At 51.3% G+C, this 20887-nt stretch overlaps 10 protein-coding genes across 10 annotated transcripts; 5 read left to right on the top strand and 5 right to left on the bottom strand.

Annotated features, from left to right (window-relative positions):
• Positions 1–108: 108 nt before the first annotated feature.
• On the top strand, positions 109–2029 carry BKA58DRAFT_441668 (uncharacterized protein; the record flags this gene model as incomplete). The annotated part of the gene is made up of 4 exons (XM_046173833.1): positions 109–215; positions 266–481; positions 529–1590; positions 1639–2029. The coding sequence occupies 4 exons, from the start codon at positions 109–111 to the stop codon at positions 2027–2029; spliced, it is 1776 nt and encodes a 591-aa protein (XP_046023320.1).
• A 1397-nt stretch (positions 2030–3426) lies between these two features.
• On the top strand, positions 3427–4087 carry BKA58DRAFT_470940 (uncharacterized protein; the record flags this gene model as incomplete). The annotated part of the gene is made up of 2 exons (XM_046175210.1): positions 3427–3685; positions 3738–4087. The coding sequence occupies 2 exons, from the start codon at positions 3427–3429 to the stop codon at positions 3842–3844; spliced, it is 366 nt and encodes a 121-aa protein (XP_046023319.1). The 3' UTR covers positions 3845–4087.
• Positions 4088–4119: 32 nt separating this feature from the next.
• Positions 4120–5175, bottom strand: BKA58DRAFT_318641 (Alpha/Beta hydrolase protein; the record flags this gene model as incomplete). Its single annotated transcript, XM_046167682.1, has 3 exons — positions 4120–4151; positions 4202–4866; positions 4925–5175. 3 exons carry the CDS (start codon positions 5173–5175, stop codon positions 4120–4122), a joined length of 948 nt encoding a protein of 315 aa, XP_046023318.1.
• Positions 5176–5973: 798 nt separating this feature from the next.
• On the bottom strand, positions 5974–7597 carry BKA58DRAFT_209008 (uncharacterized protein). Its single transcript, XM_046166012.1, has 2 exons — positions 7228–7597; positions 5974–7169 (listed from the first exon to the last, which is right to left on the bottom strand). The coding sequence occupies exons 1-2, from the start codon at positions 7400–7402 to the stop codon at positions 6028–6030; spliced, it is 1317 nt and encodes a 438-aa protein (XP_046023317.1). The 5' UTR covers positions 7403–7597; the 3' UTR covers positions 5974–6027.
• An 815-nt stretch (positions 7598–8412) lies between these two features.
• On the top strand, positions 8413–12088 carry BKA58DRAFT_460481 (linoleate diol synthase; the record flags this gene model as incomplete). Its single annotated transcript, XM_046174766.1, has 4 exons — positions 8413–8437; positions 8510–9400; positions 9467–11400; positions 11453–12088. 4 exons carry the CDS (start codon positions 8413–8415, stop codon positions 12086–12088), a joined length of 3486 nt encoding a protein of 1161 aa, XP_046023316.1.
• Positions 12089–13361: 1273 nt separating this feature from the next.
• BKA58DRAFT_388405 (reticulon-4-interacting protein 1, mitochondrial precursor) lies at positions 13362–14915 on the bottom strand. Its single transcript, XM_046170646.1, has one exon. The coding sequence runs from the start codon at positions 14474–14476 to the stop codon at positions 13469–13471; it is 1008 nt and encodes a 335-aa protein (XP_046023315.1). The 5' UTR covers positions 14477–14915; the 3' UTR covers positions 13362–13468.
• Positions 14916–14953: 38 nt separating this feature from the next.
• On the top strand, positions 14954–16906 carry BKA58DRAFT_208986 (heterokaryon incompatibility protein-domain-containing protein). The gene is made up of 3 exons (XM_046166011.1): positions 14954–15124; positions 15180–15841; positions 15899–16906. The coding sequence occupies exons 2-3, from the start codon at positions 15195–15197 to the stop codon at positions 16503–16505; spliced, it is 1254 nt and encodes a 417-aa protein (XP_046023314.1). The 5' UTR covers positions 14954–15124; positions 15180–15194; the 3' UTR covers positions 16506–16906.
• BKA58DRAFT_318594 (uncharacterized protein) lies at positions 16774–17256 on the bottom strand (the record flags this gene model as incomplete). The annotated part of the gene is made up of 1 exon (XM_046167679.1): positions 16774–17256. The coding sequence occupies one exon, from the start codon at positions 17254–17256 to the stop codon at positions 16774–16776; it is 483 nt and encodes a 160-aa protein (XP_046023313.1).
• A 1299-nt stretch (positions 17257–18555) lies between these two features.
• BKA58DRAFT_208956 (uncharacterized protein) lies at positions 18556–19989 on the top strand. The gene has a single exon (XM_046166009.1). It carries the CDS (start codon positions 18670–18672, stop codon positions 19729–19731), a length of 1062 nt encoding a protein of 353 aa, XP_046023312.1. The 5' UTR covers positions 18556–18669; the 3' UTR covers positions 19732–19989.
• Positions 19830–20887, bottom strand: BKA58DRAFT_208974 (uncharacterized protein). Its single transcript, XM_046166010.1, has 2 exons — positions 20038–20887; positions 19830–19987 (listed from the first exon to the last, which is right to left on the bottom strand). The coding sequence occupies exons 1-2, from the start codon at positions 20830–20832 to the stop codon at positions 19928–19930; spliced, it is 855 nt and encodes a 284-aa protein (XP_046023311.1). The 5' UTR covers positions 20833–20887; the 3' UTR covers positions 19830–19927.

Here is a 20887-nt window from a genome sequence, read left to right as displayed (position 1 = left end):
CCACCCTCTCCGGCAATCAGACCGATAGCAGAACGCCAAGACTCTCGAACGTTTCCTGGTTGGAAGGGACGTCGTATCCACGCATGGAAAGCTCCACTACTCATGATTATGTTCCTACTCCTTGGCCTAGTGATGAGTGTTGCGCATTGCGTCTTTTATCCGAAGCTCGAGGGACAGATAGTGGGCAAAGCCGATCAGCAAGAGGAGAAAATCAGGTAGTGCGATACCTAGAGATGACCTTTATAAGACTTACTAACAAAGCCAGGTTTGGTACTGCGTTTGCCTTCCTCGCTCAGATCTGCCTCGGCGCAAGTGTCTGGACTGCACACACCCAGTGGCTTTGGAGGACATTGATGAAGAAAGATATGACGTTCAAGGTATTGAACTCAGCTTTCGGGGCTGATACATCAGTATTGTCTTTGCTTAATATGGAGATGTGGAAGCGACTGAAGGTAGGATCGGTAATGGCTTGTCTGGCATGGTGAGTAGTAGACCTTGGCAAACGACCTTTCGCTAATGTCTTTGAAGGGGCTTGTTGCTTCCACCTTTCTTCACGCCTGCGACTTTGTTCATAGTCGAGGGCACCAACGTTGAGAATATCATTGCAGCCATGCCACATCCATCCATCGCAAATGCCAGCGAAGCGCATCGATATACCTACTCGCCGCCCAGTCGGCCCGGTACGACACAGTTCTTTGATGACAGGAACCGGATCTTCACTGGACCAAGGACCGTCATGAATCTCTTGGCTACTGCGACTTCGTCCTTTGGTGAGATACTACCGCTGGATCTGCCGTTCAACAATTCCGCTTACACCGTCGATTTCTATGCTCCGGTAATTAGATGTGGCAAGGCCAATGAGACCGAACAGCATGCTATCGACGATTTCTTGCAAGAAGAAATGGCAGCAGTGGATGGCACAATCATAGAGACGGATAATGCGTACTTCAGCTTTGTGCCAACTCATAACAGCACTGGAGGCCTGGCAGCGATTTCGCATCCACGTCAACATGTACCTTCAAAACCGATGAACGAGCTTTGGATGACGTTCTTACGGCCTATGATTAACGATCGAGGCGACCGAGTCAAATTACGCCAGTACCAGATCTGTCGACCACATAATGCCTCCTACAGTTTGGAGATCTCGCAGTATCATGGGCTGCAAAACATTTCTGGCACATACGAAGTTGGTGAAACGATATCGTTTCCAGAAGAGGGCCCTGATGAGATCTCCAACATGACTCAACATGCGTATACAGCATTCATGTGGGTTGTGTGCGACCAACTGGTGGGCAAGCTAGCATGGCTAAACGACACGAGTGTTTCGGACAAGCAAGCGGCAGCTCAGTACGGTGTCATCGACTCGCCTATACAGCGTACTAGTCTATTAGGTTCTGCTGATTTAGATGCATACTTCGAGTTTGACGAAGAGAAGGTGCTGTACAAAGGGCAGAATATGTCAACAGCCTTCAAGCTCAGTGATCAGAGATTGCAGGACAAAGCCATGGCGAGAAACCGGACGCTGGACGTTCTCATCGAAGAACTAAGCTTCAATCTGACAGTCAGCATGATGCACAACCGACTACTGACGTAAGTGAACGAGCGCTTTTCGATCGAATTATAAACTGATCAATACAGCAACATGGTCAACACGACTGTCCAACTGACGACCGACGTGAATCGCTACGACTACAAAGCGTGCGGGTTGTTCATACCGTATGCCCTCGCCAACGCATTCGCCATCATCTGCGTCATCCTTGGCTTAACGTCTTACGTTCGCGATGGTGCCATGCCCGGCAAAAAGATGCAGGACCTAGTGCACGCTGCACGCAATCCCAAGTTCCACAACAGCCCGTCTCTAGGCTCTAGAACGACCAGCTTGGGTGCGAGCGTCGGCCCAGACGGAGTTGAGATGATAATAGCAAATGAGAATTCGGGAGAAGGATCTAGCGATGGAGGAACTAGGTCGTGGCGAAGTATAAGGTGGGAGAGTGATGCGGGGAGGGCTGATAATCGGGAACTTGCATGAGGCATGCGACGCGTCTGTTCATCAAGTAGCATCATCTTATCCATCTTTCTCGGTCCAGACATTCAGTTCCGTGTCATCTCATGCGCAGAGTTCGACTACTTGGCGATGTTGTGCCAAAGCGCGCCTGCACCAAGACCCGAGCCGACGCCGCGATCCAATCGCAAAAGATATGCAACAAGTTCGATAAGCCTCCTGCGACTGAGGTTTCTGCCAACCTCGAGTCTGGCAAATCACAGCGTGGTCTGGATGGGAAACGGAAGGTCGCGGCAAGCACACATCCCGTGTCGCGTCAGCGCGATGGGCCGTCGCGTCTGCATGCATGTTGCTTAAGCGACTACAGCCCGTGTCCTAAGAATCATTCCTGTGCATCCAATTCAAGGAATAGTGTCGTAACCTGGTCGCGGCAACACCGGCTCTGGTATTGAGAGTGTTCATAGTATCTAGGGGCACTGAAAGACCTTTTGGTACGGTGAATCGTAGTCGACGCAGATGTGGCGACAGTAATTGTGTTGACCTGCTGCTTGTGGACTTGGTGAGCAGCCACGTGCACAGGTATTTGCGCCATGCCAATGAAATCCGCTGTGTACGTGTCAGCTTATTTTACATAGCCAAGAGCGTGGCAGGAAAGTGCTCGTCGGAACTGGCGGCGTTGATGTTAGCACTGCACCTATGTGTGGCGAAGCAGTAGAAGTATTGGTGATGATACGTATGCAGTAGATGCATAGAGTGGGCCAGACAAAAGATGAGAGGAGCCTTTGTTACACCATCATCGCGTTTGAATACAGATTCCTGAGGTTTTGAGGCGGCATGGAGAGGCTAGAATCGGAGTGAAAGTTCCCTGTATAGATCGTTGATCCCAAGTAGTCCGTCAGCTTTTCGTCAGATGCGCAAGTGAATTCCCACGAACTCATCCACCAACATATGCGCAGGAGCCAAGATACGGCCGCGGGGAGCAACTCCGTTGGTGACACAAATATCCCAGCCAATCCAGTCCTCAGCCATGAGACAATGCAGGCGAATGCAAGATCAGATCCCGTATCACAGCGTGGAATACCACATCTTCTGACCCATGATACGGGCAGCGAGGCATACATAGGAGGCTCGTAGGCTCTGAAGATACCTCATCCGGTTATGTGTGGCGGCTTGGAAGCGTATGACCACAACACTACCAGGTTGGTGGCGATGTTGACCGACTGTTGGGAAGCTTGAAAGGGAGTTAGGTCTTACCACCTAGTGCATCATCAACGTACTGCTAGTATAGACGTTGAAAGGGAGACAGGTAGCAAAGAAGTGTAAGAGACAGGCTCTTCATACCATTGTCTTCTCATCATCCAGCTTCCATCTTTCAGTCTAGCAACCAGCATTCTCGGGAATTTTCTCGTCCAGCAACATCCAAAATGCAGCTCACCAACCTCATCGCCCTTGTCACCGCTCTCGCGGCCACGAGCATCAGCGCTCGTCCCAACCCCTCTACCATTGCTGAGCGCCAGGCTCCCGGTGACGGTGTCGCCATCATCCGCTTCTACGCCGGTATGGGCTGCGAAGAGCCATGGCTCGAGGACACTGTCTTCTTCCAGGGTGATGTGTGCACGGACAACACGTACACGGCGCCATACGGCAGCTTCAGGGTGTATATCAATGATTTTACCAGAACCAGTATGTGACAGAGATTGGGGGGAACCAGAACCAGGCTAACATGAGATTGCAGCTCGCTTCTACGTTAACACGGGCTGTGGAGCTGGTAACTACGTGGATGTCCAGCCTGGAGTAGAGCAATGCTTTTCCGGCCGGGTTGGTTCGTACAAGTCCTTGTAGTCGGGATATCGAGTAGGGGCAGATCGCGGAGAATAAGGGAAGGGTGTTCGGTACGGTATAGGATAGGTTCGTAGACGGATCTGTTGAGTCGGATGGATTAGGTGTTGGTTCTCCTGTCGCTCATTAACAATGAAACCGGTTCTCCAAGCCCACTTTCAACGTTGTGAAATCTGGTTTCCTATGCTTTGCCATGCAACGGGGACAATCATCATGATTTCGCTGGTCGCATGAGTGTTTACAAATAATGTGGTATTGCTTGTATCCTGTTTGGGTATCTACTCCTTCTCCTGTAAGAAATCCACAACCGCTGGAACGTGTTAGCTGGATCAAGACGTGATTCAGGCCATGTCTGCGTACCTTTGATAAACTCCTCGGGCTTCTCACTAATGACCCAATGGCCACAGTCTACGTCCACCAGTTCGAACCTCGGGAAGAATCGACCGATGATCGGTAGTGTCTCGTCGCTTACGTAGTGGCTCTTGGTGCCTCGGATGAAGAGAGCTCTCTTGCTGAAAGAGGCCTCATCGGGGTTGGTGAAGGGGAAGTCGGCCATGTTGCCGAGCGCCTTGGTGAGGATGCTCACGGGTATACGGAATTTGAGAGGCGCGCCTGGCTCGCCTCTCATCAGGTTCGTCAGCAAGAATTGGCGAACTGGCAGGTCCTTTGCGTAAGGCTCCATCAGCTTGTCTGCCTCCTTTTGGCTCTTGGGCTGTGACCTCTCGACGTGTTGCATGCCTTCTGCGTACTTGGGGAAGTCGCTTGATAGCGCCGCATCCACCGGTGCATTATCTACCGGTATGATGTTTGCGCAGCAGTCCGGATTTCTCAGCGCCATGGTCATGACTGTCTTCGCGCCCATCGAGTGGCCTATGAGTGTCGCATTTTTCAGCTCGTGCTTCTGGAGGAAGGCTTCTACGTCTTCGGCGAGGGCGGTGTAGTTGTGGACTTTATCGTGGGGGGATTCGCCGTGGTTTCGCGTGTCGATAGCGTATACAGGACGCTTCAGGACGCGTGCGAGTGCACTATAAATGCTCTGTCAGTCCCAACGCAGCTAAGACGATTGGGAAAGGGAACCCCTACTTTCCAACGCCTTGATTGTTCCTCTTACTCCCGAACAAGCCATGTACAATCACAATCGGATCTCCATTGGCCTTGCCCGAGTCATCATGAAGCCGATACGCGAGGTCGACAACCCTCAGATTCGCCGACGCGTGGAATGAGCGCGTCCATGACGGTAAGGGAGTCGCACTTGATAGCCGTATGCGGTTGGCGTGTTTCGGAAGAGTGAAAGCCGCGGAGAAAGGTTGTATACTTCTCGTCAAGGCGCGCATGTTGAAAGTTTGACGCTCGTGATTTTCGGAAAGCTTCCGAACTTTTTGCTTTGCCAAGCCAAACGCCATGCCGCATCTTGCCGGACTCTAACACTTAGTATCTTCAAGCCGAGAAGCTTAACAACTGCTAGATCTAGCTTCATAGTGAATCGTATGGTGAAAGTGCGGGCAAGGCTGAACATGACATAGTCGTTGTGGCTCTCGTCCGCGTCAAGCAGTGTTGAGTGTCGGTGACGTCAGACTTACCATCCGACTAGTCTCAGAGCATCCGTCACTTACACTGGCTCTGTCTACACCCTTAAGAAATCGAAGAACAGTGAAATTACGTTTCGCATCGACACAACGTAATAGTATTCAAGTCGCCAACATACAAGAACCAAAGGCTCGAGAACAATGCGCGTCCCATACACAGAGATAAGAAGCTCCTACGGCAAGAAAAGGATCTCCCCACCGAAAGTCCGTGTACTAAAACACCCTCTTCCGCATACCTCCGCGCCCTTTCGCACGACCCGACCCCTCGCCTTCGAGTGTGTAGATGTTGTGGATGCCCCGAGGTTCAGCTACACCACCAGCCGATTTCTCCATCCCCTCGTCTTCCTCCTCAAGCTCGAACTTGTCGGACATCAGACAAGCATCCGAGCCATCTCCCCGATTGTTGTTTGGGCAATAGTCAGAGTACTTCATGCTCGTCAGCCTCTTCAGGAGAGAATCGTGCAAGAGTGCTCCTTCAGGGATATCACGTGACGCCCCCCGGTTGAACGGCCACATGATGTATTTCCATTCGTACCCTGGGCTGCCCTTGTTCTTGAGCAATTCCCAGCGCCGGATGGGTAGCCATTCTGTTTGTATCTGTTAGCGATACGTTGTCTTCGATGTTAGGGGGCATGTATGCACGTAAGACTTACCCATGAAATTCCACAACATGACTTTGAACAGCGAGGAGCCGCCGGATATCTTGAGGGTGTCATGACTTGGGCTATTATACGCTTGGTCACGCTTCATGAAGAAATGCCTCTTGAAGCCATCCTTTCTTGGGCCCCATTTGAGCGCCGATGCTGGGTCCTTCTCGCCTATCAGCTCCAACTCACGGATCATCCAAGCGAGAGGTATATCGCTCATTTGATACGGATCTGTGCCTGGGTTTGAGGCTTTTGTTTCCTTCGAGCTTGTGAAGATTTTGCGCCACCAGCTTCTCTCATGCTTGGCCATGGGGTCCGTCGGAGGTGGCGGGGCTGGCCATCCTCCACCAACGTCGCCGTGATTGCCAGGGAACCAGACTTCTTTGATGTCTTCTTCTTTCTTGAGAGGATGGTTGTTGTCTTGGTGGAGTAGAGCCGCTTTGAACTTGACGCGATGCTCGTCAACGGCGACAGCGTGGCGAACGTGATGGGCAGTCCCGAGAATCGAGACGGCTTTTGGTGCCGTGCCAAAGGGGCTGTCAAGGACTGAGACGCTGCTGACGCAGTCAAACATGCCTAGGAAATGCACCTTGATGCCCTGATTACCATCGCCTTCTGAACGGCAAAAGGTTGTCTTGAAAGCATTGAGCTTGTTTTTGTTGATCTGCTGCTGATCGGGTTCTGAACATTCGTCCGCGCATGCGTCATGGTGAAGGAGGGGGTCAGTCTCGATGCCTGTGGCGGGTGGAGAATCTTTTCCCTCTTGCTCGGGTGCATCGATATTTCCCTTAACATACTGATGGTACAAATCGTAAGCAAAAGGGATCATCTCTTCATTGCCCTCCGAGAGCAGGCCGACTCTGTATATCATGCGGGCAAGAAAGCGAGCGGTGAAGGCACCTCTCGAGAAGCCGAAGATGTAGATCTTATCTCCCTCACGGTAGTACCGCATGACAAAGCGGTAGCCTGCGATAACATGGGCATCGAAGGTTGTGGCAAAGCCACTGTCTATAGCTTTGGAGATATTTGACTTAATGTTTCCAAAGAAACCCTTGTTGATAGGGCCTCCGTCGGTGTGGTATGTGCCAATGCCGGCTGTGCAGTTAACTTTTAGCTAAGTATCACGTGAAGCAAAGGCTGGTAAGCCGCTTACTTTGATAATAATGGTATTGTGTGGCTTCCCTTCTGTCAAGCTTGTCGTACAATTTGACGATGTTGGTGTCTGAAGTGTTTCCGTTGAACACGTTGCCAGTGCCATCGAAACAAAGAACAAGCTTCCTTGGGGTACGTGGGCCCGCCTCAGATTTCTCATCAATGAAATGAGGCATGGTGGTGGATGTTACGATACTGAGCCAGTCACAAGAGAGGCTACTAGTATGAATGAGAGGCGTGGGACCGGTTGCGCGCTCGAAGGGATGGAGTGATGCAGTCCTGCACACACAGTATAAAGGATTGATGGCCTCCTCAGTGGACAATGACTAAAAATAGGGGCAGTCGACAGTGCATTAATCTTAATCAAAAACGAGATGCGTAGAGGAATGGCGGAATATGTATTGCGGGTGGGTATGGCCGACGTAGAACTTGACGTCCAGCTCACGTGCTCACACGCGGTGGGTCTACGACTGGGGATGTAGGGATCCGTCTCGGGAGCGATCCGGAGAAAATGCGGCTGCACCCGCACTCCCACATCCTAAGATACTTTTTTCTAAAATAGATGAGTGTCAGCAGGCTTGCAGCTTATCCTATTGGTGGATACGGCGTTATCAGGCGGTGAGACGGCACCTGCATACGGGCGATCCCGAATCTAGCGTTCGAACCGGCAGCCCTGTGGATGCGATCAAAAGAACATTAACTCCTCTTTCCCACCATATTTTGTTCCTATGCAAGAAGGATTGGTGCGAGACGATCTGAGAGGCCCCACAGCAATGGCTCCCCTCAAATGCCGCCCGGGCTCGAGGGCTTCATCGCCAGGATTCTGCGCAATTCGGTTTAGGCAGAGCGAGATGCGAAGGTGCCATTCCACGAAGCAGATCGTGTATGACGATGATTCGACCGAATCCTGCATCGGGTAGAGCGACTACGAATTGCTTGTTCGCGTTGATATGGCAGACCAAGGCTGGGGTTGACGCCATCACTGGAGCCCATTGCCTCCTTTCTGCGTAGCGCTTCAGATGCAACTGCTAGACCCTGTTCTTATGTCATCAGATGTGAATGAATCTAGTGACTGGGAGCACCTGTAGGGGCCTGGTCATCGTGTGAGCGAGTATAAGAGTCCGCCATTGCTTGCATCTCGTCATCATCCCATCTACTACTGCCTCTCAATTACCCTTCTTGCATCATGGTCGCCAGCGTTGTGGAGATCGGTGCGGCTGCCTTTGCCAGTGCAGCAACATTCGTGTTGTACAACTACTCCGGTGACATCGCCAAAGCCACAGCCCCGGACCACAAATACCAGGCAGGCGAGGACTATCACAGTGAGAAGAAGAAGGCCAGGAACTTCTTTGCCGACCCAAAAGCGATTACTGCGGCTCTTCTCCATGACTACGCTTCAGTGCGCAGTAAGATCAAGCCTCACGAACTCCTGCCCATTGTCCAGGATCTACTCAAGAAGGGCGAGCCTCTTGATGACAAGACCGGATCGACAGAGAAGCTCATCCACGTCCTCACCACTCTACCACCGGGCTCGCAGACACGAATTAATCTAACTAACAAATTGATCGACACGCTATGGGACAACCTTCAGCATCCCCCGTTGACCTACATGGGCGGTTCCCTCAAGGTCATGATTGAGGGAGACAAGTCAGATCACAAGCCGACCGACAGCATCACGTACAAGTCACCTGAGAATGGCGTCGAAATCACTGAGACAATGCCCCAGCCACCTCATTCCATGCACCAGTACCGAACCCCTGATGGAAGCTACAACAACATCCTGAGCCCTGATCTTGGCCGGGCGGGCACGCCATACGCGAAGTCGGTACTGGCATCGAAAAAGCTTCATGGTGTGAAACCAGATCCAGGTCTTCTTTTTGACTTGCTCATGGCCCGCGAGGAAGGGACTTTCAAGGAGAACCCCGCGGGTATCTCGTCGGTATTGTTCTACCATGCCTCCATCATTATTCACGATGTTTTCCGTACCAACAGGACGAACATGAACATATCAGACACGTCTTCGTACCTAGATTTAGCGCCGCTGTATGGTTCTAGCCTCGCGGATCAGCTGGAGATCCGTACGATGAAGGAGGGCAAGCTAAAGCCAGACACTTTCCACGAGAAGCGCCTCTTGGGCCAACCTCCGGGCGTCAATGTCATGCTTATCATGTACAGTAAGTTTTAGATGCTCCGAGTGTATGTGAGACAAGTCAGCTGACCTATTATACCCATCTTTGCAGACAGATTCCACAACTACGTAGCCGACATACTGTTGAAGATCAATGAGAATGGACGATTCACACTCGCCAAGTTCGAGAACTCATCTCCTGAAGACATTGCCAGAGCTGTTGCTAAACAGGACCACGATCTCTTCAATACTGCTAGACTGATCGTCGGTGGTCTTTACATCAACATCTGTCTGGGTGACTATCTCCGTGCTATCACCAACACGCATCACTCCGACAGTAATTGGACGCTGGATCCCCGCGTTGACATCGACAAGCATTTCGACCCCGAGGGCGCTCCGCGTGGGATTGGAAACCAAGTCAGTGTCGAGTTCAATCTACTCTACCGTTTCCACTCGTGCATTTCCAAGCGAGACGAGAAGTGGACTGAAGACTTCTTTCAATCAGAGTTCCCGGGCAAGACCATGGACGAAATCAACAAGCTCGACATGTACGAGCTCTTGGGTGGCTTGCAAAAGTTCTTCGGCAACGTGGACCCAGACCCAAGCAAGCGAGAGTTTGGCGGTCTATCAAGGCAAGAGAATGGCAAGTTCAAGGATGAGGAACTTGTGAGAGTACTGAAGGAGAGCATGGAGGATCCGGCCGGATGTTTCGGTGCGCGCAATGTTCCTAAAGCTCTTCGCGTGGTTGAGATTCTTGGCATTATGCAAGGGCGGAAATGGCAAGTCGCGAGTCTCAACGAATTCAGAGACTTCTTTGGGCTCAAGCGCCATGCCACATTTGCCGACATCAATTCCGACAAAAACATCGCCAGTACGCTCGAGAAGCTGTATACCCATCCGGATATGGTCGAGATGTATCCTGGTCTCATGATTGAGAACCACAAGCCGGCTATGGACCCCGGATGTGGTATTTGTCCCACGTATTCGGTCGGCCGAGCGATTTTGTCGGATGCCATCACCTTGGTCCGCTCTGACAGGTTCAACACTCTCGACTATACCGTTAGCAATCTTACCGCTTGGGGCTACAACGAGGTCCAGGCGGACTTTAAGACTTTGGGTGGCTCCATGTTGTACAAGCTCATCCAACGTGCATTGCCGGGCTGGTTTCCGTACAACTCACTGGCTGTTATGCAACCAATGTACACGAAAAAGATGAACGAGGTGATTGCAAAGGAAATTGGTACTATGAAGCTTTATAACCTCGATGACCCTAAACGCCCACGGCCAGTCCACGTTATCAGTGGAGGGGCTGCTGTCAAGGAAATCTCACTGGATCAACAGCGATTTGGCGTACTGTGGGGTTCACCTTTCAAGGATCTCTTCCCGGGCACAGGCAAGGACTTCAGTTGGTTCATGCTTACTGGCGACAAGCCCGAGAATGCTGCACAGAAGCGCTTGGTACGAGACGTCTTCCATGAAGTACCGGCTATTGAAGCCGCTGTTTCCAATTTTGTCGCTGAAATGGGCTCGAAACTCTTAGCCAAGGAGTCTTTCGAGATGAAGAAAGGTCTCAACCAAATCGACATCATCCGCGACTTTGCGATTCCATTGAATGCGCAGTTGCTGTCGGATCTCTTCTACCTTGACCTCCGTACGGATGAGAACAAGGGTGGTTCGCTCTCGACTGCTGAGCTTTACAAGCATTTGCTCAATATTCGTGTGTGGGGTGTCGGCAACAACGACCCCGCCATGGCCTGGAACCGACGTCGCTGGGCTCAGGAAGGTGCCGCAGTTATGTCTAAAACAAGTCGTGATCTGGTCCAAGACGTCGTAGACGAGAATGGCAATTTGGGGCTGGCTGGCTACGTTGCCTCTACATTCTCCGAAAAGTACAAGCCCCGAAGTGCCGGCCTCAAGCAGGGCTCCCTTCGCTCATGTGGATACAAGATTATCAAGGGCTTCCTTGCCAAAGGCATGAGTCTGGAGCAGACAGCTGACGTTGGCTGGTTGATTTCCCTCGGCGGTGTTGGTGTGGCAATTACAACCGTAAGTTCATCAATGTATCTAAGCAAAACTTTCCAGTTGACAGAGTACGCAGTTTTGCGAAATCATGCAATTCTTCCTCAAAGAAGAGAACAAAGAACACTGGAGCCGAGTGCAGTCACTCGCAGCCGCCGGCGATGATCAGACGCTACGTCTGTACGCGCTCGAGGCAATGCGTCTGACAACGGCACAGCGTAATCTTCGCATTGCCACGCAAGCGGCATCAGTTGATGGGAAGAGCATCAAGCCCGGTGAGGTCATTGTGCTATGTCTTGGCGAGGCTGGACGCGATCCAAATGTTGTACCCGATGCGGACAAGTTCATCCCAACCCGCAAGCAAACCAACGTGATCACGGGTTTCGGCCTCGGACCACATGAGTGTGTAGGTCGCGAGATTGCCATAACGTATATCGTAGGCATGGTGAAGCTACTTGCTGGACTCAAGAACTTGCGGCCTGCTCCAGGCCTAATGGGAACAATCAAGACTATCCAGGTCGGCTCGGAGAGGTGGTATTTGAACGACAGTTGGAGCTATCTTTCTTCTGACGCATCCACCTGGAAGGTTCATTACAGTGGGCAGGGTAAAGGCACCTTCAAGGCCCCACCAGCACACGTCGGCGAGAATCTTGGGCTCGGCCAGATTGAGGCAATCCTGGGCAAGAACAAACACGAGAAAGATCTCATAGATTGATATATGAATTTTTGTATTGGTGGTCAGGGCCAGGGTTCATTTGTAGATGGTTGCAGCGTTGGTCTAGCTTAGCTGTACCAAGTGCCATCCAAAAGAATCTGCTGCTCTATGTTATCCCAGCCATTGCACAAGGCGTGAATTCGAGGTGATGTTCGATGATGAGCGACTAATTTTAAGGCAGCATGCCTCTTAAAGGCCGGTAGGGGCGCTGGGACGCTAAGTGATGAGGAAACGAAGGCCTGAGTGCAGAGCGTAGCGAGTCGGGTTTGCTCTTCTTGGCGAACGAACTTGGGTCGACCTTGTGAAGACTACGCTAAGCGGGCTGGGACGGGGACGAGGCATGTAGCAGTAGACGACCTTGCTACAGAAGCAAACTATAACACCCTTTAACAGTGCGAGTATTGTGTACTACGTTAGAGCCATGTCGAAACCGTCTAGCTTGTTCACCTCCTATACCGACGCCGCCAGCACCCACTAGCCGCCCGGCTGGAACTTCTAGCGGTATGTATACGCTACGCTCGCAGACAACGCCACGTTGTTAGACAAGGAGCGGGCTAAGATGCAGGCTGGCTTCCGCGAAGCGCTTAGCGAGGACAGCGTTATAGAGATAGCCTGCGTTGTGTGGCAGGAGCAGCTGCGCCGCGTAAAGCTTAAGAAAGAGTCTACTTCTAGTGCTACTGCGTCGTTATCGTCGTGTGCGCAGAAGTAGCAGCATGTTACACGGGGTCTGGCTATACTTCTCTAAGCTCGGTCCGTACTAAGGCGAGGTAGACTAGAGCAGTAACCTGTGGGGTTTGTCTAGCGATTCGTGTAGAAAAGAGTTATCGTAGAATAACTAAAGAAGAAGACAATCTAATTCTATAAACGATAGATTAACTAGTTGACAATCTGTGTAAAAGATAAACTATTTGAGTAAACTACACTAAATGTAATAATAAGATCTAACACATTCTTATACCTATTGCCTTCGGTCCTGCCTTTAGAGCTGTTAGTCGCTATTACTGACGGTTATCTCTACCTCTAACAGCCTGCTGTCACCGGACAGTCTTGTCATCACTAACGGCTCTGTCTTAGCGTGACGGCAGATCACGTGATCCCCCGCGCCCCGCGGTAATCATTTCCTTTCGACGTGGACCCGGTTGGCCTTCAACCCCTCGTCCTGTCAAGGAGAGAGTCTTTCCTTGTTACCTTGTAACAGTCAGATTCCCACTGGGGTCGGGACTAGCAATCAATCTGCGATATGAAGCTATTGCAAAGACACAGGAACTTTAGATAAGAGAGCTTAACATGATTAAATTGGTAAAAGTACTAGTAGTGGAAGGAAGATCTGGCCCTATGGTTCGTTCGAACGAAATCTAAGATATCACAACTCCATCTCTCTCAACCGTCCTTCACATGCACAACAACCTTACCCTTTGCCCTTCCTGTCTTCAGCCTTTCGTATGCCTTCGGCACCTCCGAAAATTCCCATGTAGAATCAATAATCGCGCGAAGCTTGCCTTGCTCCATCCATGACGCGAGCTGCTCGAACACAGCGGTACTCGCATTTCCGGCAACGAAGATGTACTCTCTCTTCCCCCAGCCCAGGAAGCTAGTCAATTTGTTGCCAAAGAACTGAATTGCGGCACTCAGATTCATGCCAAGGCCAACCTGAACAAATTTGCCTTCTGGCCGCAAAAACGCGCTCGAAGCACGGTATAGGTTCGCCGGTGTCCCCACATTGTCTAATATGAGATCGAACATGGCGCCGGTGTCTTTTAATTGTTCAACGATCGGTGTTGTTGCGTAGTCCAGTACTGTATCCGCTCCCAAGCTCTTGACTAAGTCGATGTTCGCCGCTGAACATGACACCGTAACGTGATAGCCGAGTATTTTGGCGATCTGGATTGCTGCGACACCAGTTCCTCCCGAGCCACCGTTGATGAAGACTTTATTGCCAGGTTTAGCATACGGTTTCAGCCCTGCGTATACTGTCATGCCCGTACTCGCCATAGATACAATGTCGTCTCCTTTCAGGCCTTGTGGTACTTTCGCCAGCAGATTTTGCGACACGGGCACATATTCCGCTAGAGCGCCATGTTTGCCTCCTGGAGCGAGACCGCCGTATACAATGTCGCCTTCCTGGAAGCTTGTGACGTTACTGCCGACTTTCGCGACACGGCCGTATACATCCAAGCCAGGTGTCAAACCAGAAAAGACCAGGCGCGTGATGAGCCCGAGTTCGAGGATTTTGTGATCGATGGGGTTGAGCGCTGTCGCATGGCTCTCGACAAGCACTTCGTCTTTGTTGATGGTGGGTATTGGAAGGCCCAAGGAAGGGATGGAGAGATTTTGCTCCATGGGTCCAGATGTCGACTTGAATTGCCATCCGCGCATCGTAGCTGCCATTTCGAAGACTGGATATTATGAGTGTAGATAGACAAAATGGGGTTGGTAGTGATTGAAGTAGGTTTTGATGGACAATCGATAGTCAAGTTGAGCGTTGAATGCGTTTGGAAATGCGTTGATAATGTTCCTGTTCATGGCATACCTTTACTGCATATATACCATCTCATGACACCACCTACTCACTCTCATACCACTCCATTGAAGCATTACAACATCACGCTGATGGCCAGGAGCGAGCAGACCGAGCTTGGTCAGCCCCACAGTTGAGAGACGATGGCCGAGTAAGGGGGACACAAGATTGCAATGACTGTTCCTCAGCCTTGTCAGATCGCACTTCGGGTGTTCGCAAGAGCGAGGGGGAAGCTCACGTAAGTCCGTTCGTGAGTAATCAAAGCCGCTAGCCGAAATAGGTTAGAAGCAGGCGAATGCGGGGCTTATCTTCGTCCGATGAACTATGAAGTCAAGGAAAAGTAAAGCGACGTAGCTATCTTTCTGAATCATTGTTTGACACTATAGATAGATGCGCAATATCTCCTTCTTGATCAAAGAGTGATGGTTGCTGTTGTTGATAGCTAGAGATGGACATGTGGCGTCCAATCGCTACAACGGCTGACATTGCCCACCACCTGCGCAAACCTACAAGGCTGAGTAGGCCACCTCATGGATTTCATCAACATTCCACAACATAATCAATTTCGTTTAGCCTTCACCCATAGTCATGCAAGACGACCGAACACTCACATTTCGGCAGATCCACGGAAACAGAGAAGCGCTCCTCAACGCAGTCAAAAACATCGAGCGCATCGCACTTGTCGAAAGCTACGGAATAGGACCACTCCGTCTTCGATTCCTAGAGCCTTATCCGCAAGGTGGATCGGAATCTGATTACATCCTCACACCCGCTCGCGAAATTCGATTAGCCGACCTGAACAGTTACCCCTACATTACGGTGTCTTACGTGTGGACTCACTCACAGCCTATTCACGGAATAAAACTCCCAGAATACCGTGTATGGGATGGCGCCGACTTGCAAAAACCTGCTAGGCTACTCAGGTGCCCACAAATCGTCTTTCATCGCGTCGTACAATATGCAAAATCTGAAAAGCTCGAGCGTATCTGGATAGATCAAGAATGCATCGATCAAGACGATTCGAACGACGTGGAGGAAAATTTGCAAGACATGCATCGGATATACCGCTTCAGTCGAATAACCGTAGCTGTTCTGTCCAAAGTTTCAGATAGTTGGATGTATTTGCCAAGTCGCTTGAGTTCGCTGAAAGATTTGTCGCAAACTGTCGCTGAAGTGCAAACTACCAAAGGGATGGTGCGGTCGATGGTTGATGACCCATGGTTCACTCGATCCTGGTGAGCTCTCTCCGAGACAACTCTTCCATTGAGACTGACAGCACGATTCCGTACTAGGACGTTCCATGAACAACACTGCGCTGCAAACATCGTATATCTTTTGCCTACACCGGTATTGCATCATTTTAGGTTGAGTTCACTCGAGGGCTTCGTGGAGGATTCAGTCCCAACGCTTGAGAAAGATGTTGTTGTATACCGATTTGAGCTGAGCTCACATTTCTACCTATGCCAACAGATGAGCATAGATAACTCGGCACTCAAGTCGTACTTCTTGGGACATGGTCACGCGGGGTTGGTATCCGCAAATATTCCCGGCGCTATCGAGACTGTACAAGTGAAGATGGAGAGCCGTGAGAACCAAGTTTGCTCTGATCGTATCCAGATCATAGCAAATGTATGTGGGCTGGGGTGGAAGCTGAAAACGACATTGCTCAACAATTCAACGCAGAGCTACAGCACGTGCTTGTTGGTACTCACAATGGCAAACACGTGGCCAGACCCCGCTGAGCGCGCGATTCGATATGAAAGATTGGGAGATGCTTTCATGGATGGAGACATTCGGATCGTATTGGAAGGGTTGAATGATGCGCAGTGGAGCGATGATTGGGGTCTGCCTCCAATTGGTTTTCACCCAGACGCCATCCCATCCTATGAGCATTCGTAGTTCTTGTACCAAGAGCCGTAAACGGAATCATCTCCATGGAGTAAACTCGTGTATTCCGAATGAGCACGTACGATAAGCCTTGATAGAATCGCCTACTGCTCTGATAGCGCGATCAAACGCCCCAAAAAATGTGAAAGGTTGGCATATGGACACTGTAACATCACATATGAACTGCACCTTATGCCTCCAGTTACATCCACCGTGTATCGTTCCACGTGAGAAAACACCATCCGTCGAGAACGCTCCAATACTCCTGGAAATCAACAAATCAAGACTTCTTTCCAATTACTCCAGCTAGCGCGCCTTCGGCGGCTTTCTTCAGCAGCTCCCGATCTTCGTCGCTCATGTGATCCACCTTCTCGACAAGCAACTTCTTCAAAAACATGTTCTCCTTCTTCAGCCCATCGTTTTCGGCTTCGAGCTTCTTAGTCCGGTCTTGCATCTTTTGACTCGTCTCCATGAGCTGCTGCTCGCGCTGCTTCTTCTTCTGCCGGAAGCGTGCGGAAGCTGCTTGATTGCGCTTTCGCTTGTCCTCTTCTGCTTCAACAACAACCGGGTCGGTGAGGAGACTTGCATTGGTGCGTTCGGGTGAAGTGGCGGATGATGTAGATGTTGCGATGCTGTCTGGGTATGGCGTGCGATAAGCGTTGATGTTGAAGCTTTGTGTAACGGGAGAGAATCCCTGGAGATCATCAAAGCCGATCTGAAGCGCACTGTCGTGCTCGTAGTGTTGCGGGATGTGTCCTGTCATGGTCGGCATTGCAGGCGCCTCGGAGGTGTACGGTAGGCCTTAGTATGACGTTAGTGACCATTGTCTGAGGCAAACGGAAAAACAGCCCAGAGGATGCGGTGCACGCTGGGTATTTCATCGATCGAACTATTGACGCAACAACATGCGTCTGTGCACAGCTTGCATATACACCTCCCTAGGCAGGTATGCAGTTGTCGCAAGTCCCGTCGCCGCGTTCGATCACGTGCAGCTAGCGAGAGCACGCCATCCCATCCCGAACAAACGTCATCCAGGCCTGGCAACTCAGAGGCACAGGAATAACGTCCATACGTAGGCAAAGGACCTAATGAGAGGGAAAAGGAATTCGTTGAGGATGATGTACATGAAGTTGATGGGATGGAGATAAATAGAGGGGTTGCGCTTACCTGGTGCCGACACACCACTGCTGTGCAATGCATACGCAAATTGCTGGGTTTGCGCGATGCCATCCTGAGACTGCATTTGCAGTGAATGTAGGTGTTGTCCGCTGGCGTCATATTCGTGGTTGTGATAAAGATTGGCGGCGTCGAGGATATCGAGGAAATCACGTCCAGAGGAATTCCCATTCGCATGTACGTCGGTGAAGGTCGGCTGCCCAAAAGCTTGCTGAAGATAAGTTTCCGACATCACTCTCCATCGGCAACATGCGTTCTCGCGCAATCGCGTCTTTTCCTTTTGTCGTTTGTTTTCTGATCGTCAGCCTCGAGGTCGGGGGAATGTTGTTGAGCTTCGCGCTGGCCCTTTGGGGGGGTTGAGGGTTGACGTTCGCTCCCTGCAGGCGCGATGGTGTGCCACCCTATAAGAATCACACAAATGCCCACCGGCATGCGCTTATAGGCAGCGCACCCCACTGCCACAATTGCCTTTTTGGCAGCCATGGGAAATGGCGATCGCGTCGAATTGCGCCATATTTCTCATGCGATTGCCAACGTCCTCCACGCTTTTACCTAAGTTGCGCGTGCCCGCCGAACAGCGTCGACATTCCAGCGCACAAAGTTCCCGTGTCTTGCTTGCATGTCCGTAATCGCAATGAGCAGCGCCTGGGTGGGGCAGGATATGCATGAGGCGTCCATGGGTCGCAGTGAGCTCACGGCAATGCTGAGCCGGAGGCACTGGGCAAAGTCTGATGTTCCCCAAACCCAGTCTTGTGCTGTCTCGTCGGTGCATCGCGACCGATTGTTCTCTGAAAGCGTCCTTTACCCCTCTTCAGATATCTCTTGTCTTGCTGTGTATCTGAGACTTGTCATGGATGTGTCAGTAGCAATCGCAACGCTGTGTCAGGTGAGTTGTCGATACACAATGTCTACACACTCTGTGGCGTGAGGACATGAGAAAACAATTCCAGATACACCGGCATGGACACCAAATGCCTGTACCGATAGAATATACCAGGAGATGAATCCCAATATGAAGACTCAGACACACTATGCAACACTTGGGCTGGCCCCGACCGCAACACCGGAAGTCATACGTGCAGCATACAAAGCCCTGGCGCTGATGTACAGTCCTGATGAGACTTCGCTGCTGGCCGCTGCCGAGGGCGTCGCGCGTGCTGCTGTATTTGACAAAATCCAAGAGGCGTTCGCCGTATTAGAAAATCAGAGCGAGAGATCTGTCTACGACGCTGAGCTTGCAAGGAACGATGGCGAGGTCATTGACGAAGCGTCTGCCTTCAACCATCCTCCTCGCTCTACATTGGAAGACTGCACAACAGCGCCTACGATAGAGGAGCAGAAGAACTCGATGCGCGCTCGGGTACGTGGGCAAATTGAATACTGGCGAGTGCTGCGCGAGAAACGCCATGAGGCTGAGTCATGTCTGAGTGTAGCAGAGCTCAAGAGCCTGATGGAGATCTGGGAAGATGCCGGACTCGACAACGCAGCCGATCCTGTGATGAAGGCTCAATGTGCTACCGTCACTTACGAATACGTGGAGGAGCTGATTTCTCGCGAGCGAGAGCATGAAGAGCTGCCAGCAAAAGCTTCAACATACAGGCGCACAACAGAGATGCCCACAACGCCAGTCGCGAAGAAACATCATCCGAAAACACCATGTGCGCCAACGAAGTCAGCCGCTCCTGCACGCACATCGTCATCGAATAAATCAGGTGTTGCTGCTCGACATACCCGTCCTAATTCATCGCCAACACCCGCACCATTCCCTCGTGTGGGCGCGCGCGCTGCCGAGCATAAACGGGCCGAGGAAAAGCGGGTCGAAGCAGCCAAGGCTAGAGCTGGAGCCCGTAAGGAACGGAAGGCCCAAATTGAGGCGGCCAAGCAAGCCGCCCTTGAGAAAAAGGCGGCTGTTGTTCGCACCCTCAAAGTGGAGCAGAAAGCGACAGGTGACGAACAGGCCCGTGCGAAGGCTGAGCACATAGCAAAAGTTCGAGCTAAGGTCCGTGGAGGACCAGTTGGCATCAATGATGCTACTGGTCATCTTGTCGCTTCTGGAGAATAAGAGGGAACGTTGTCGCATGGGGTCGATGCTTCCGATGAGGGTATGTAGGAAGACTTCAAGCTATAAGCGGGCAAACGTTTTAATGCATGTGGCACCAAACACAGCGACCGCTGTTAGTGAAGAAATTGCAGTACGCGGGCAATTGCGTAGGACGAAGATGCATCAAAGCACACTTCATGAGCGTGTGTGGTACTGGCTATACCGTGTAGCGCGTGGTGACACGTATGCCATGGACGTGATTCTCCCATCCTCGTCTCTGATTCTTAGATTAGTCAATGCAAATATCACTGAAACAAACGAGCTCACCTTCGCTCTTGCCCATACGCATATCCAATCGCCATCTTGTAGAGAGTCAATGAAGTTCTCGCCACGTCCAGAGCCTTCGTTGCCTTCCCATGTTGGGTTTTCTCTACATCCCCAGATAACGCGATATCGCCGAATGAAGTCTCCATCAAAGACAGACGTAGCTCTTGCGACCTCGTTGCCTTGCAGGTACCAAGCGTGTTGACCTTCAATACCCATCGGGCGTGACGGGTCATCATGCAGAAACGTCATAGCTCGCATTTCGTCGCAATGTAGCCTCTGTGGCTCCGTGGTCGATGGAGAGCGGGGTACATTGCTGAAGCCCAGGTTACCGCATATGTTGTCTATGGCGCTGTGGATGTTGCTTTGGGGGTACATATTGTCCTCGAAGTTTTCAGCGACGATTTCATCTTCCATGTCGCTGGGCGGAGACTGCGGGCGCACGATAGAGACCTCGAACCACGAAGAGGTGTTGTATGTGCCAATCGTACCCTCTGTTGTCCAGCCCTGGTCGTGGCTGACAACCAGAAACTCTATCTCTTTGAGGCTAGGCGTTTCGTGATGCGTGGTTTCGGACTTGTCAAAGATTATCCTCATGAGGGGAGACGCAGCGGAGAAGTTGTCCGAGAACTCTTCGTCCAGAATCACGAGAGTCCTGTCATTTTCATGGACGTGCTCGACCCAGTAACGAGCCCTGTCCAGAATGTCGAGGACGAGTTCGTTGGGAAGTCCTAGGCGGTGATGGAGGAGGGCACGGGTGCGATGAACATCACAGCGACGGGGCACGAAGGGTCTCATAGAGCTGCTTTAGTAATTGGCGCTTTCGGTCGGTCGCAGTGCAGAGGGATTAGGG

The sequence above is a fragment of the Alternaria rosae genome, assembly GCF_020736505.1.
Source record: "Alternaria rosae strain MPI-PUGE-AT-0040 chromosome Unknown BKA58scaffold_7, whole genome shotgun sequence".
NCBI classification, from domain to species: domain Eukaryota; kingdom Fungi; phylum Ascomycota; class Dothideomycetes; order Pleosporales; family Pleosporaceae; genus Alternaria; species Alternaria rosae.
Note: the sequence above shows the minus strand (reverse complement) of the source record. Positions and strands in the feature narration are given on the sequence as shown.

Bases quoted from the DNA above. Each gene is read 5' to 3' on its own strand.
- BKA58DRAFT_209008 (XM_046166012.1), bottom strand. From the start codon at position 7,402: ATGCCTCATTTCATTGATGAGAAATCTGAGGCGGGCCCACGTACCCCA. The intron at 7,170-7,227 runs GTAAGCGGCTTA...TTAACTGCACAG, and splicing joins ACAATACCATTATTATCAAA to CCGGCATTGGCACATACCAC.
- BKA58DRAFT_388405 (XM_046170646.1), bottom strand. From the start codon at position 14,476: ATGGCAGCTACGATGCGCGGATGGCAATTCAAGTCGACATCTGGACCC.
- BKA58DRAFT_208986 (XM_046166011.1), top strand. From the start codon at position 15,195: ATGCAAGACGACCGAACACTCACATTTCGGCAGATCCACGGAAACAGA. The intron at 15,842-15,898 runs GTGAGCTCTCTC...ATTCCGTACTAG, and splicing joins CCATGGTTCACTCGATCCTG to GACGTTCCATGAACAACACT.
- BKA58DRAFT_208956 (XM_046166009.1), top strand. From the start codon at position 18,670: ATGAATCCCAATATGAAGACTCAGACACACTATGCAACACTTGGGCTG.
- BKA58DRAFT_208974 (XM_046166010.1), bottom strand. From the start codon at position 20,832: ATGAGACCCTTCGTGCCCCGTCGCTGTGATGTTCATCGCACCCGTGCC. The intron at 19,988-20,037 runs GTGAGCTCGTTT...TCTAAGAATCAG, and splicing joins GCGTATGGGCAAGAGCGAAG to AGACGAGGATGGGAGAATCA.